We start from the raw sequence: 15267 nt of genomic DNA, 5'->3' as shown, positions 1-15267 counted from the left end.
AAAAAAAAAAAAAAAAAAACGCTTATAAGAAAGAGACCAGATACTGTTGGGGATGTGGAGAAATTGGAATTCTTGTGCATTGCTGATGGAGATGCAAAATGGTGTAGCTGCTGTGGAGTATGGTTTGGGGGTTCCTCAAAATGTTAAGCGTAAAAATACCATATGACCCAGCAATTCTTCTAAGTATATGTATAGGAAAATTGAAAATAGGTATTCAAACAGAAGCTTGTGTGTGAATGTTCAAAACTGTTTACAAAATCCAAAAAAATGTAAATAACCCAAATGTCTATCAGTTGGTGGAGGGACAAATTAAAATGTGGTTTATCCATACAATGAAGTATTATTTAGCCAGGAAAAGGAACAAAGTACTGGCTTATGCTACAGCATGGATGAACCTCACACATTATAAGTTAAAGAAACCACACCACAGGTTATATGTGTATATTGTATGTTTCCATTTAGATGAAATATCTAGAGGTAAATATATAGTGACAGAAAGCAGTAAGTCGGGGGCTGGGAAGAGGTGGGAATGAGGAGTGACTGCTTAATGGTAAAGATGATAAAATTATTCTGGAATTAAATAGTGGTGATAATTGTACACAGTGTGAATGTACTAAGTATGACTGGTTGTACACTTTAAAATGGTTAAAGTGGTGAATTTTATCTCAATAAATTGCTTTTACATTTACATTGGTGATATCTATTTTAAATGAAAGAATACATATACATACACATATATGTGAGATACAGGCCTAGTTATAGACATAGACTTAATATCACCTTATTTTCCTTTCCACTTTTATTTTGTCCTGTCTTCTCTTTCTCTGTTAATTAAAAATCTGGGTTATATCTTTTATCCTCTCAAATAACTGAGGTTAAATTTAATATCTTTGGTCATTTTATACACTAGTTAGATCTTGGTCTTTAATTCTTTTGGGGACTGAGATCCTTTCCCACCCTTCCACAGGTCCCCTTTTCATTTGAATGCCTTAGGTAATTATACTGCAAGCCTCCACCATTACCATCAGAATGGTAGACCTGCTAATATTATAAACAGTCTTAGTCCTCAGTGTTGTATACACAAGCCAGACTCCTAGCCTGTTTTAGAGCCCCTTTTTCCTCCAACTTCACCATTTTTTTCCCCTTTTACTCTGCTACTTCTGGTGGTACATAATGCCATTATCTCATTAAACCTTTGTATTTTCTTAGGTCCCCTTCTAGGCATTTAAACAGTTATTGAAGACAGTATGTGCTATTCTGAAAGAATGAAGGAAATAAAATCTCTTTTCAGACTTTAAAGTTATGTAGCTTAACTACTTTAATTTTTGGTTTCTTGCTGGCATTTCAGTAACCTTGGCAAAGTCTTAACCATAGCTGATTAACAATATGTTTGTGGTGTATATGTGTGTGTGTGTATGCTTCTATCTGACCCTTCATTCTCGAAGAACATCAAAGTCATTGTGTATTAGAAGGGGCTTTTTCTAGTAACACGTGAAGTATAACCTGTTCTTTCTTATTTGTAGGAGCCCCTCAACAGTGAAGATGATGTGAGTGATGAGGAAGGACAGGAACTCTTTGATACAGAAAATGTTGTTGTATGCCAATATGATAAGGTAAGGATTTTATCAGATTACTGACATTTTTTTGTTATGAATTCTTCCCTAAATATCTGTTCTACCGTGTTCAAACATTTGGGCAGCTAATTGATGCCTCCTATATTCAGTATAAACAGTGAATGAAAACATTGTTATAGTTGATTATTTTAATAAAATGAGAAATTATTTATGTAGCTGTACATTTGAAAAATGTTACAGTAGAATCAGGAGAGGTAGGCGTTTTCCAATTTACTCTGTCTTCCACTTGTTAACAAAGTAAACAGAGCCACTTTGAGGTTGTCCTTTAACATTAATAATCTAGTGGAATAACCCCATTTTCCCTTTAGCTTCAACTACTTTAAAACTAAAAGGCTTTAATTGAATTCTGTCACCTTTTTTTTTATTACTAAGGACAGAACTAGGGCAATAAGCAGGACTGATAACAGATGTGTTTTTACTAAAAATCATTTAAAAAATTATTCAGCTTTGCTTTATTTTGGTAGCATATTAGGTATTTTTAAACTAGGTGTGTGAGAATTGGTTATTGAATCTTTGTTTTCCTAGTTCTCCAGAAGGATGCTGCCATCCAAGTATCTTTGTTGTAGTTACAGGCATTATTGTTGAGATTTTGTTACTTGCTGAAACATTTAATTTGGAATAAAATTGTTTGCTGATTATAATCATCAAATTTATAATAAATCTACAAAGTATATTGCATTTATAATTTAATTTCAGCAGTGGTCTTTACAAAATGATGAAAACCCTAACCGAAGCAATTGGGTTTTTGTTTGTAAGCACCACTCATTCATGAAACAAATACTTACTAAGTATCTACATGTGCCAGGCACTGGAGCTGCAATCATGATTATGCAAAATTTGTGCTCTGCATGAATTTCCTTAACAAATGATGAAGAGCTTAAATTTGTGTTGCTTCTATAGAAATGAATTTCCTAAGTAGCCATGCTTATTGTAAAGAGAACTGTAGGGAAGTGTCAAAACAATGAATCTTAACATTTTGTAATGAAAAGGTAGTCAAACCAGTTAACTTATCAGAGAGATTACGGAATAAAGTCTGTGAGGCCATTGATACCGAATTACCAGAGCATCCACTCTTGTACTGTGTGACTTTTGGATAAGCTTCTTAAAACCTTATGTTATAATAAATGTAATTTCTTGTTACATTTATGTAGAGGAAGAGTATTAAGGTTAAAATAGATACCAATAAACCTTTGTTGTCAGGAAATGTGAAAGGAACCTCATACAACTAAATTATCCAGAACACAATTTTTTTTTTTTTTAATGTTTATTTATTTTTGAGAAAGAGCTTTCAAGCATGCAAGCAGGGGAAGGGCAGAGAGAGAGGGAGATAGACAATCCCAATCAGGTTCTGTGCTGTCGGCGCAGAGCCTGACGTGGGGATCGAACTCATGAAACATGCATGAGATTATGACCTGAGCTGAAATCAAGAGTCAGACGCTTAACTGATGGAGCCACCCAAGCACCCCCAGAACACAATTTCACGATGACAAGAGGTCAGATTTATTGGGGCAGGGAGGCCTTTACCCTAGCTAGATTGAAGAATATACTTCTCAGTATTTTCATATTATAAGAATGGTTGTATTCTCCTTTGTTATAAATTGTGCATATAATATTTGAAATGTTCAAATTGGTTTGATTTGCTCCTAAAGACATTTTAATGTTTTAAACAGAAACTCAAAATAGCTTTAAATAGTATATTGAATGATAAACAATTGTAAAGTTTACAGAGATCTAATTTGTAGAATCAAATGAGTTCTGGAGGGCTGGGCTTGATGTTTTAGTCAATGGTAAAGAATGCTGGTGTTCTATGAATTTGTTAAAATAGAGTTGGATATAGTTTGAGCAACTTGTATTTTAGGATTTTATATTTGAAGCCTAAACTTCAGAATTTCAGTAATGAGTCAATTTTAGAATACATTATCTTATTTATAGAAAGAATAATGAAGTCAATGTTGCCAATCAAAACCGTAGTTAAACCTAATAATGAGGCAGAGTTCTCTCTTGTTATGAATAAAGACTGATGGCATTAGGTGTTGAGGCTTCAGCTTTATTGGTAATTTTACTTAATATGCTTGAAGTGTTGAGTATATGGACTATTATTTGATCCTGAAACTTTTCTACATTTGCTTTTTGCATGTTGTCTTACAGCAGAATGCCATCCATTTCTTTACTTGTCTGGGGAATTTCTTTTTCTGGGCTACTCATCACTTTCTTGTTTATATAATCCCATTGTCTTTCAGGTTGCAGTCACTTGCTTCATGCTGGAAATAAATTTGTATACCCATTTTTGGATAGCTACTACTTTCTCTGTAGGAGTGGTAAAGAAAAGAGGAAACAGAGGTCTTTTCATTCAACAAACAGAGTGTCTATGATGTACCAGGAAACTGTACTAGGAGGTTGACATACTCTAGTGAACAAAATAAAACAGTTCCTGCCATTAGGAAGTTTAGTCAAGGGAAACAGATGCTAAAACTTAATAATAAATTATTATGGTATGTTAGAAGCTGATAATTGGTATGGATAATTGGTAGGAAAGGGACAGGTTACAGTTTTTAAAAGGTTAGTCTTATTAGATCTTTTGAGAAAATAACATTTGAACAAGACTTGAAGAGAGCTGGGGTGCCCGGGTGGCTCAGTTAGTTGTGTCTCTTGATTTTGGCTCAGGTCATGATTTTCAAGGTAATGGGTTCGAGCCCCACGGAGTGGAGAGCCAGCTTGAGATTTTCTCTCTCTCTCTCTCTCTCTCTCTCTCTCTCTCTCTCTCTCTGCCTCTGCCCATCCCCTGCTCACACTCCCTTTTGCAAAATAAATAAACTTAAAAAAAACAAAAAAAAAACAAAAAAAAATACCTCTTGAAGAGAGTTAGCCTTGTCGTTATCTGGTAACAGAGCCTGCCTGTTGTGTGTGAGGGGTGGACAGGGGCCAGACCAGAATTGTTGGACTGGGGATGCAGGGGAGGGCATATAGTAGTAGATTAAGTCAGAGGTAAGTGGGGGCAGGTGGTGTGAAACTTCGCAAGGATGTGGGTTCTTGTGCGTGAATTGGGAAGTTACTGGAAGGTTTCAAATAGATAGATGTAGTTATCACTTACATTTTAATTCTAAAAGGATTACTTTGCTTTCTTTATTGAGAGTAGATTGTGTAGAGGAAGCAGAGGTGAAACAAGGAGACTAACAGGATGTTGTAATCCAAGTGAGAGACAATGGTGAGTCAGGCTTGGGGGATAGTGTTGGAAATGGTGAGAAGCAGCTGAATCTTGGATATGTCTTGAAGGCAGAATCAGCAGGATTTTCTCTTCCTGGCTATGTGGTAGAAAAGAAAAAGAGGAATCAAGAATGATTCCAACATTTTTTGATGAGGACCCAGAAAGAAGAATGGAGATGCCATCAGCTCAGAAGGGAAAGGCTGAAGATGGAGCAGGTTTGGGAGAAGAGAATGATTGGTTTGGGATTTAAGTTTGGTATGTCTTCTGGAATTCAAATCATCCATCTTAAGATGTGAGGTTTAACATCTTATCTACATAGTGTATTTTTCAACCAGAGCTATAAGACCACTTAATGCAAGAGTTTCTGCCCAGTCTACAGTTTTAATTTTATGTTGCTCTATTTTCTTGTACTAAGTAAGAAAAATTTGGTAAATATTAAATGTGTATATAGTTTAACTCCATGATCTAGGGGAAAAGTATGACAGTTTTCAAATACATATACATAAAGGGTATATATATATATATATATATATATATATATATATATATAGGGGGGGGGGGGGTGTATTTTGTTTTTTGTTTTTTTAATTAAGTCCCTGAAGGTAGAGTTAGGATAAGTGGAAGTTTCGAGAAAGCAGATTTCAGTAAGCGGTAAAATATGAAAGACTTGTAGAGAGCAACCCCAGAATGGAATAACTTAATTTGCAATTCTTTAACACTCCCCCCCCCCCCCAATCCTACTTAAGCAGACAGTGAACAGCAGTTTGCCAAGAATATGCTATGGAAATGTTTGCATTGGGAAGTTAGACTGTGGAATTTTAGGAATGAGTTCTCAGAACGTATCTGTACAAGTGAACATTTCTGGATAATTATATGAAATGACCTGATTTAGTAAAAAGTGTGTTGGACCAGAACTTGAGAATCATCTTTGTCACTTATTAGCAATATACCCCTGGTCAACTCATTGAACATCTCCAGGCATGATTTCCTCTTTGGAATATGAAAGCCTGACCTACTCAGTTTTGAAGTCCCTTTAAACCAGAGAAGAGGGAGAACGGTTGGTCTTTCTTTGAAGATGTGGAGCTTGAACCGGAAATTGAATGATGTATGGGACTTGGAAAAGGAAGAAAGGTCATTTCAGTTGATTAAATTTTGTGACTTCTTTTTCCCCTTAAATCCATAAATTGCAAACAACTAAAAACTGTAAATGAAAGTAAAGATGGGAGTGCCCAAGGTCTGGTCCAGTTTGAACACTGCCATTCCCCCTTTGGCTTAATTGCAGATATACATAGTTTTTGAAATCTTAAGTAATCAGATATATTTGTTAAATACTGCCAAGTATAAGGTTCCACGTTAGGTCTTGAGAAAACGATGTTTTACTTTGGTAGGAGAAAATAATTTATATATATATACTTAGAAACGATACTAGAAATGTGTTTAGGAATACCACTGAAAATTAACAATTAGACTACTTTTTGAGGCACCTGGGTGGCTCATTTGGTTATGCATCTGACTCTTGATTTCAGCTCAGGTCATGATCTCATGGTTCATGAGATTGAGCCCCGCATAGGGCTCTGTGCTAACATTGCAGAGCCTGCCTGGGATTCTGTCTCTCACTCCACCAACCCCCGCCACGTGCATGCGTGGTGCTCTCTCTCTCTGTCTCTCTCTCTCAAAATAAATAAATTAAAAAAAAAAAAAAGTACTTTTAGCTGATGTGATTAGGGAAAGCTTTGAGAATAGTTATTTTTGAGGTGGCTCTTGAAATAGGAATTGAATTTGTAAAAATGGGAGCAAGGGATGAGACTTCTTTTGATTGAAATAAAGTCTTTGAGAAATGTGGAGGTAGGAAATAAGCTTGGAAGGTGAGTTGTTACCAGGTCATTTAGAAATAGAAATAGTCAAGCAGAGGTGATTTTTTTTTTTTTAGGTTTTTTTTTTTTTTTAAATGTTTGTTTATTTTTGAGAGAGAGAGATAAGAGTGGGAGTAGGGGAGGGACAAAGAAAGGGGGACACAGAATCCAAAGTAGGCTCCAGGCCCTGAGCTGTCAGCACAGAGCCCGATGTGGGGCTTTAACTCACGAACCACGAGATCATGACTTGAGCCAAAGTCAGACACTTAACTGTCTGAGCCACCCAGGCGCCCCTCGAACTTTTATAAAACATAGAAGAGGGAACATTCTACAAAAGTCATAAGTTCAGTATTACCCTGACACCAAAACCAGACAAGGACACCACAAGAAAAGAAAATCATAGTAGGCCAATATTCCTAATGAACACAGATGCCAAAATCCTCAATAAAATAGCAAGCTGAATTCAGCAATGTATTGAGATGATCATATACCATGACCAGGACCAAGTGGTCTTTATTTTAGGGGATCCAAGGATGATTCAACATACACAAATCAATCAATGCGATAAAAAAATTTTTAAACTTCTTTAATTAAAAAAAATTTTAAACTCTTAAGATCATTTCAGTAGATGCAGAAAAAACATTTGGCTGAATTTAGCATGCATTTATGATAAAAACTCAACAAAGTGAATATTAGAGGGGCCGTATGTATCTCAACATAATAAAAGGCACTCAAGACAAACGTGCAGGTAACATACTCAAAGATGAAAAGCTGAAAGCTTTTCCTCTAAGATCAGGAACAAGATGGGTGTTTAATTCTTGCCATTTTTATTCAACATAATAGTAGAGGCTCTAGCCAGAGCATTTAGGCAAGAAAAAGGAAATAAATAGCATCCAAATTGGAAAGGAAGAAGTAAAACTGTCACTATTTACAGATGACATAGTATTATATATTATATATAGAAAACCCTAAAGACTCCACCAAAAAAACTAGTAATTCAGTGAAGTTGCCAGGTATAAAATCAATATACAAAATATGTTGCATTTCTGTATGCTAATAAACTATCAGGGAAGTCAAGAAAACAATCCTGTTTATAATTGCATCAAAAAGAATAAAATACTTTGGAATGAATATAACCAAGGAGATGAAAGACCGGTGCACTGAAAACTGAGACATTGGTGAAAGAAATTGATGAAGACACAAATAAATGAAAAAATATTTTGTGCTCATTGATTGGAAGAGTTAATATTAAAGTGTCCATACTACCTAACGTGATCTACTGATTTAGTTCAGTCCCTACCAGATTTCCAAGGGATTTTCATAGAAATGGAACAAAAAATTCTAAAATTCAAAAGACCCTGAAAAACCAAGGTAACTTAAGAAAGAGGCATCATGCCTTTTGATTTTATTCTATATTACAGTACTGTAAAAAAACAGTATGGTATTGACATAAAACCAGACATTCAGATCAGTGGAACAGAAGAGAGCCCAGAAATAAATCTACATATACGTAGTCATTTGATTTACAACAAAGGAGCTAAGAATATACAGTAGGGAAAGGACAATCTCTTACATGAATGGTGCTGGGAAAACTGGGCAGGCACATGCAAAGGAATGAAACTGGACTGCTATCTTACAACATAAGATGGATTAAAGACTTGAATGTGAGATCTGAAACCATAAAACTAGAAGAAAACATGGAAGTAAGTTCCTTGACATGAGTCTTGGTGATGATTTTTTAGATTTGGCACCAAAAGCAAAGGCAACAAGAGCAAAAATAAACGGGAATACATTAAACTAAAAAGCTCCTGCACAGCAAAGGAAACCATCAACAAAATGAAAAGGCAACCTACAGAATAGGAGAAAATACTTGCAAATTATATATCTGATAAAGAGTTAATATCCAAAATGTATGGAAGCTCACTCAGGTCATGATCTCCCGGTTTGTGAGTTTGAGCCCTGCGTCGGGCGCTCTCTCTCTCTCTCCCTCTCCCCCCCCACCCCCCATCCTCACTTCTGTCTCTCTCAAAATAAATAAACTTAACAAAATAAAAAGTAAATAAAACATGGGCAGAAGAACTGAATAGGTGTTTTTCCAAAGAAGACGTAAAATGGCCAACAGGTACATGAAAAGGTACTCAACATCACTGTCTGTCAGAAATACACATCAAAACCATAATGAGATACCACCTCATGCCTGTTAGAATGACTATTATCAAATGACAAGAAAAACAAGTGTTGGTGAGGTTGTGGGAAAAAGGGAATCCTTGTACACTTTTGGTAGGAGTGTAAATTGGTATAGCCACTGTGGACAACTGTGGAGGTTCCTTGAAAAATCAAAAATGGAACCACATATGATCCAGCAGTTCTGCTTCCTGGGTAGTTATTCGAAGGAAATGAAAGCACTAACTCTGAAAGGTTTATGTCCTCCCATGTTCATTGCAGCATAATTTACAGTAGTCAAGACAAGCAAGCAACCTAAGTGTCCATCAGTGGATGGGTGGATAAAGAAAACATGGTATATGTTTATATACACATGATGTATTTGTATATTATTGTATGCAGCCATAAAAAAGGAGACTTGTTGTTTATGACAACTTGGAGGGACCTTGAGAGCATTATGCTAGGTGAAGTAAGTCAGAGAAAGGCACGTACTGTATTATTTCACTTATTTGTGGATTCTACAACAACCAAGCAAAGATAAACCAAAAAACAACTGAACTCATAGAAACAAAATGGTCATTGCCAGAGACCAGAGGTTGGAGACTGGGGCAAATGTGTGAAGGGGGTCAAAAGGACAAATTTGCAGTTATAAAATAAGTAAGTCCTACAGGTGTGAAATACAGCATGTTGATTATAGGTAATGCCATATTATATATTTGAAAGTTTTCAAAGAGTAGATCTTAAAAGTTCTCATCACAAGAAAACAAATTTGCAACTATATATAGTGATGAGTGTTAATTAGACTTATGATCATTTTATAATACCGGATCATGTTGTGCAGCAGAAACTAATGTTACCTGTTATCTGTCAATTAAAAATAATTTGTAAATGCAATAATGTACAAGACAAAAGTTTTTTTGATGTGAATGGGTTTTCGTTTCCTATCTTTTGTATCTCTTACGTTCTTTTTTTGTTTCTTTAGATACACAGAAGTAAAAACAAATGGAAATTTCATCTCAAGGATGGCATTATGAATCTTAATGGAAGAGATTATATATTTTCCAAAGCCATTGGAGATGCAGAATGGTGAAGAGTTGGTTCTTTTATTTTATAAATAAACAAAAGAAACTTAAAAAAAAATTTTAAGTGGACAGTTTGAAACTTGGGACATACACCAACCAAAACTTAACTTCTGCATGTCAGAAAAGTGCAGTAGAATCAAAGCTACTGGAACAAAGAGACCTTGACAACATAGACACTACTTCTAACTGGCAAGCCATGGAACTGTAGCACCTGGGGTTGTTGGGGTGGGGGAGGCTGGGGTTTTGGAAAACCATAATTGTCGATTTTAAATACAGGTACCTGCCACCAGTAATTAGCATGTAAAGCTTTGTCTATATTCCTTCCTCCAACTTGGGTTCAATCAGAAGATATTTGTTGGAACGAACTGAAGAAAATTCCCTTTTGATAGATTGACCTGAAACTGCTTATTGTATGTGGTTATATTTGGTAAAAATTGCGTGTGAGCTTTTTACAAAAGGGTAAGAATTATGGTGTTGAATTTTAATTCACTTGTATAAGGAAACAATTTAGAACTCTCATAATAGGTCTTAAATATTTTTACTAGCTATTCTCCCTCAGTAATATATACCTCTTCCTTCCCTGCTTTATGAAACATCTGTTTAAGAGTTAAAGGAAGTAATCAGTGATCACAGTTTGGAGACAAAATTTGACCCAGGAATGGATATTTATTTTAATTAGGTTCTCATTAAATGTAATTTAAAGACTTGGGTCTCATTGAGTTGAGCAGAATTAAAATGATGACTTCGGTTTCCTTCCAGAAAAATCATATTTTTTTTTGTTGTTGTTTTTTAGTCCCGTACCTTAAAAAGAAACCCCGGAGTGGCTCCTCAGGAATACAGTTTTAGTTCACAGAGGTACCATCTAGCTGAAATTACATACACATGAACAAATAGATTTTTTTTCCTGTTGGACTGAAGAATATGTTTATATATGTGTTTAATCTTTAAGCTAAATATTCAGATAATACTCTGTATTGATTGAAGCATTCATTGAGCAGGTAGTGAGGACCTGGGTTTTTCTTAAACGATTTAGTAACTATTAAAGTTTCCTGTATTTACTAGTAAAGAATTTAAAAACTCTTCTAATTGGGGAAAAAAAAAACACTTTTAATTGCAACTTTGTAATTTGAGGGGAAATTTTGGGGGTTAGAGGGGGATGGGCCACTAAGTACAGATTTACCTCTCTTTGATTTGGTGGCCCTTCCAGGCCATTGATAATGTATACATGGGCTCCAGTTTGCACATCGAGAAGAAAGCATAGAAATTTGACTTGTATATTAAGAATAATAGAAATTTAATATGTATATTAAGAATACACAGCTCTGTATTCTGTAAGGGGCTCTAAAGAACAATGTGGCAGTGCTGTGTTCCGTGTGAACTAGTTGCCTGGGAGAACTGTAGGATCACTTGTCTTCACCTATATTTTCTTGTAACTAATTCTTTTCACGGTCTGTCTTGGCAAAATTCACATGTGGTAAAGTTACTCATATATTGATTTTTTTTTTTAAGTCTTCCATTTTTGTCTTCCTTTTTATTTGCCTTTATATGTGTTTCTAGAAGTAACATAGAAATGCTTTACATTGCAAAGAGAAACTGTGAGCTATTATATGTTTTTTTAACACAGATCTTTAAACTTCTCAAAAAGGCGAATCAATTTATGTGTGTGCGTGCGTGTGCGTGCGTGTGCGTACTTACTTCCCACCCCACATACCATCTTGGACCCTTTAACTTATGTTCTGAACTTTGGTGTAAGTGATGGTTTCTAGCATGCTAGTAGTTAGGTTTTATTTAGATGCCATTAACTGGTAATACGGTTTTAATTTTTACTCTATTTAGTTTTTTGGAGGTGAGGTTTATTTACCCCACTACTCTCAAAGCACACACAGGTTTTTTTCTTTTTGTTAGACTGGGAGAAGAGAAGGGAGGGGGTGAAATCACAGCAGTCCTGTTGTTCATTTGTCCTTCAGTATAGTTGTTAGTAGGTTTATATTTACCCAATGAAGAAATCAATGACCTGAACTACCTATAAAAGTTTAGCAGTGCTGCAATGTTGATTGAAACCCTTTGGCTATCGTAGTTCTGCTACTGAACTTTGGATTACTATATGATATTCAGCTCATGTTTTGGGCCCTCTATGTAGACAAACATTTGTATTCATAGTAGAATTGTATACTGGCCTGTTTTTATAACATTTTCAAACATGAACAACCACTGCTTTCAGAATGACTCACTAGGGCTATTTTGAAGCAGGAAAGAACCATTTGTATTTGCACCTGTATATTGCATATTAATTATGGCATACTTGGCAAATGCTTTTCTTTTACCTGTGAAAATTCTGAAAGCTGGTCCAAACAACACTGCATACCAAATTGTGCTCTTATATATTACTGCATCGTGTTCCTTTTTAATCAAATAGAATGTTTTAGTTTTATAGTGGCTTGCTATAAGAATGCCACTTGCTTCTCTTTTACTGTACTTGAATTCTTAATCATGCTTTTAATGTATTTAACAAATCATTTCATTAGGTTCTATAAAATGTCATTCCTTTGAAAAGGCAAGGATTCCCACTTTCAGATTTTGAAAATGAAAATAATATGTTACTTTAAAGAGGGAAAGTAGTTCAGACTTGGTATTATGAAAATAAGTAAAGGTTTCAGAAGAAGATTTGTTTAGATTTGCACAGATGGTGATGGCACCTTTTATTCAAAAAAAAAAAAAAAGATTGTTAACAGTGCTAAGGAAAATTTACACACAGTTCTGGGTAAAGTGGGGAAATGTGTGCCTTTCAGTATATGTACCCTTTTTTGGTGGTCATTTGTATAATCAGACCATTTGAATTGCCTGAGAGCGCATTTAATTTCTGTAGAGAGCCACATTTGGCTAAACCAACTCTAATGTGCAATTAGTTTCTAGAGTAAAATGTCTGTTATATGAGGGGGATCTTTATATTGGGCTTTTATATTTTTTTTAAATGTTCACATTTAACATTTCTTTCTGTTAATTAAATGCCATCATATCACTTTTATATTGTTGCCTCTTAAAATCAAAGCCACCTTGATGTTATTCTTAGGAATACATCAGGATCTGAGCGATGTGTATAGTGATTAAAATGTGTTCTTGAAGAGCGTATTCTAATAGATTTTCGTTTTAGACAGCAAGAACATAAAAATATAATAGCTTTTGTATAAAGATTTTCTTTTGCTATATGAAAATCAAGGATTTGGTTTTCTTTTTTCTGGCTTTTATGGAGGAATAAAAAGGGTTGACTCCCTCTAAGAGTAATTTTTGGTTATCTTATAGCAATAATGTCACCATTCTTTTCAAAAGGTAAATATGCCTTGTACAGGAATGTAGACATAATTTCCTCTTGGGAGTTCCCTTTATAACTTTGCATTTTCTTCCACTTGAGAAAATTCCTATATTTTCAGATTATTTCATCTTGAACTTTTTTGAGCTTTTGTGCAATGGAATATTTTATTGATCCATCTTTGTACATTTTCATTTTATCTCATGTCTGTTTCCCATCTATCTGTCAGCTATTTCAGATTTTGAATTCATTGGTTAAAACATAGTTGCTTTAAATAGTTCCTCATGAGTTTATGTTAAATAGTTTTGCATTTTAATCTATTATGCTATGGAAATTATTCTCAAGTTTATAATTCCCTTTTTAAGCCTGCCTTAGTCTATCTTTTGTCATTTTTATGATTTAAGGAAGAACTTTAAACACCGAGCTTACTAGTTTTGTTTATTTTGAGGAAGAAGAGAACAAGAACAAGTTCTTCCCTTAAGGGAAGAACTACGTGGAATTAGTAATTACTATTTTAGTCAAGGTTCCTTAAATCAGTCCAGTATGTGTCAGGGCTACAATTTTGGGGGAGGGGCTAATCCTTTTGCTGTTCTGAGCTACTATTGTCAACTGCTGTTGTACATACTGTTATGTGTAAGGGCGTAAATATATTTATTATGTTTGTAAAATTCATTCTGTACAATTGCAGATCAAGGTTGCTCTTCTGTGATATACAGGATATTATGTTTTAAAGACCATCTTGGAATACAATTAGAGAACTTAGTATTTTGATGTACTAAGACCTATTTTAAGTTTAATATTTTACCTTTGCAAAAACTTTAATTAAAGATGTTATTTAAAAAAGAGTAATGTTGCTTGCTTTGTTTACTAGTGTATAATATTATGTAGCCAACTGAATAAAACTATACAGTTTAGAAAGGAAAATACATTGTTAAGTTCCATTTATCAAAAAAAAAAGGGTATCATGAAGTTCTATACCTTTAAGTAGGGTGGGATGACAATCTGAATTATTAAACTGTATTACAAATTCAGAGTAGCTTTAAAAAGAATAGTTGTATTTTCCAGGCACCAACAAAATGTAACTAAAATTGATAAAATTGACATATTAAGTAATTCTCCAAAGAATAGATTACTTACGATAGAATTATATGAGGACATGTTTTTAAATTATTCTGTTTAGCTAAATCTTTTCTTTAGTTCAGAGTTTGTAAGTAAATGCATAACAGGAGAATTGAATTACTGAGGCTTGTATTACATATTATATATATTTTGTGTTATTTTAGAAGGTATTAAATAATTAGGCATTTCATTTTACAGTTAATCCAAATGAGTCATTAAGAAGCTTGGGGTAGTTTTTGTTTGTTTTTGTATTTTTTAAATTCTGCTGCTACTTTAGGAAACCAAGTTTTAACAAAACAATTCTAATAAAGACATTTATTGCCAGCAAATCTTTTATTTTTGCAGTTTAAGCTACTATGTTGATCTTAACCATTTTGGCCTCAGTTTCTCCATCTGTAAAATGATGACAATCTGGTTTTGAAGACTGAGGTACAATGCATGTAAAGCTCTCCGAATTGTGCTTGGTAACAGCAAGCACTCAGATGTCACAAATTACTAATTTTGTAATTATATACATTTAAAATGATTGGTGGAGCTGAAAAACGTTTTTTTAATGGTGGCAAATAGCAAAAGAGAATGTCATCTGATTAAGCTGAGGCAGTGAAAGATTTGGTTACAACCAAACGAATTAAGCCTGGGAGGTTGAATCAGTAAAGCAAGGGCTGTAGCAGAAAGTGCCTGCGGGAAGAAAAGTGAAGGATAGGTATAGGGCATGGTAATGAAACATGGTGTGAAGGCTTTAAGCAATTTTTTTTCTCCCCACAAGTAAACATAGTCTGAATTATATGTCTAAAATTGGTTGAATTTTCCCAAAGCTAAAACTAGTAGAATTACAACATTTGTAAAAATTATCAATGGATTCTTCCCAATTCATTTATGGAGAAAAACATTGATATTGAGATAT

General features: G+C 34.4%; 1 protein-coding gene across 1 annotated transcript in view; it reads left to right on the top strand.

Annotated features, from left to right (window-relative positions):
- GTF2A1 (general transcription factor IIA subunit 1) overlaps positions 1 to 14089 on the top strand; it is a 44751-nt gene extending 30662 nt beyond the window's left edge. The window contains exons 8-9 of the mRNA XM_040477924.1: positions 1524 to 1613; positions 9838 to 14089. Of these exons, the coding sequence (XP_040333858.1) occupies positions 1524 to 1613; positions 9838 to 9945 (198 nt within the window). The 3' untranslated portion in view covers positions 9946 to 14089. The remainder of the gene's footprint in view (positions 1 to 1523; positions 1614 to 9837) is intronic.
- The last annotated feature ends 1178 nt before the right edge of the window (positions 14090 to 15267 follow it).

This window comes from Herpailurus yagouaroundi, unplaced genomic scaffold (genome assembly GCF_014898765.1).
Source record: "Herpailurus yagouaroundi ecotype Mexico unplaced genomic scaffold, PumYag 141, whole genome shotgun sequence".
Classification (NCBI taxonomy): Eukaryota; Metazoa; Chordata; class Mammalia; order Carnivora; family Felidae; genus Herpailurus; species Herpailurus yagouaroundi.
The sequence above is the reverse complement of the archived record's forward strand: the minus strand, read 5'-3'. Positions and strand labels throughout refer to the sequence as shown.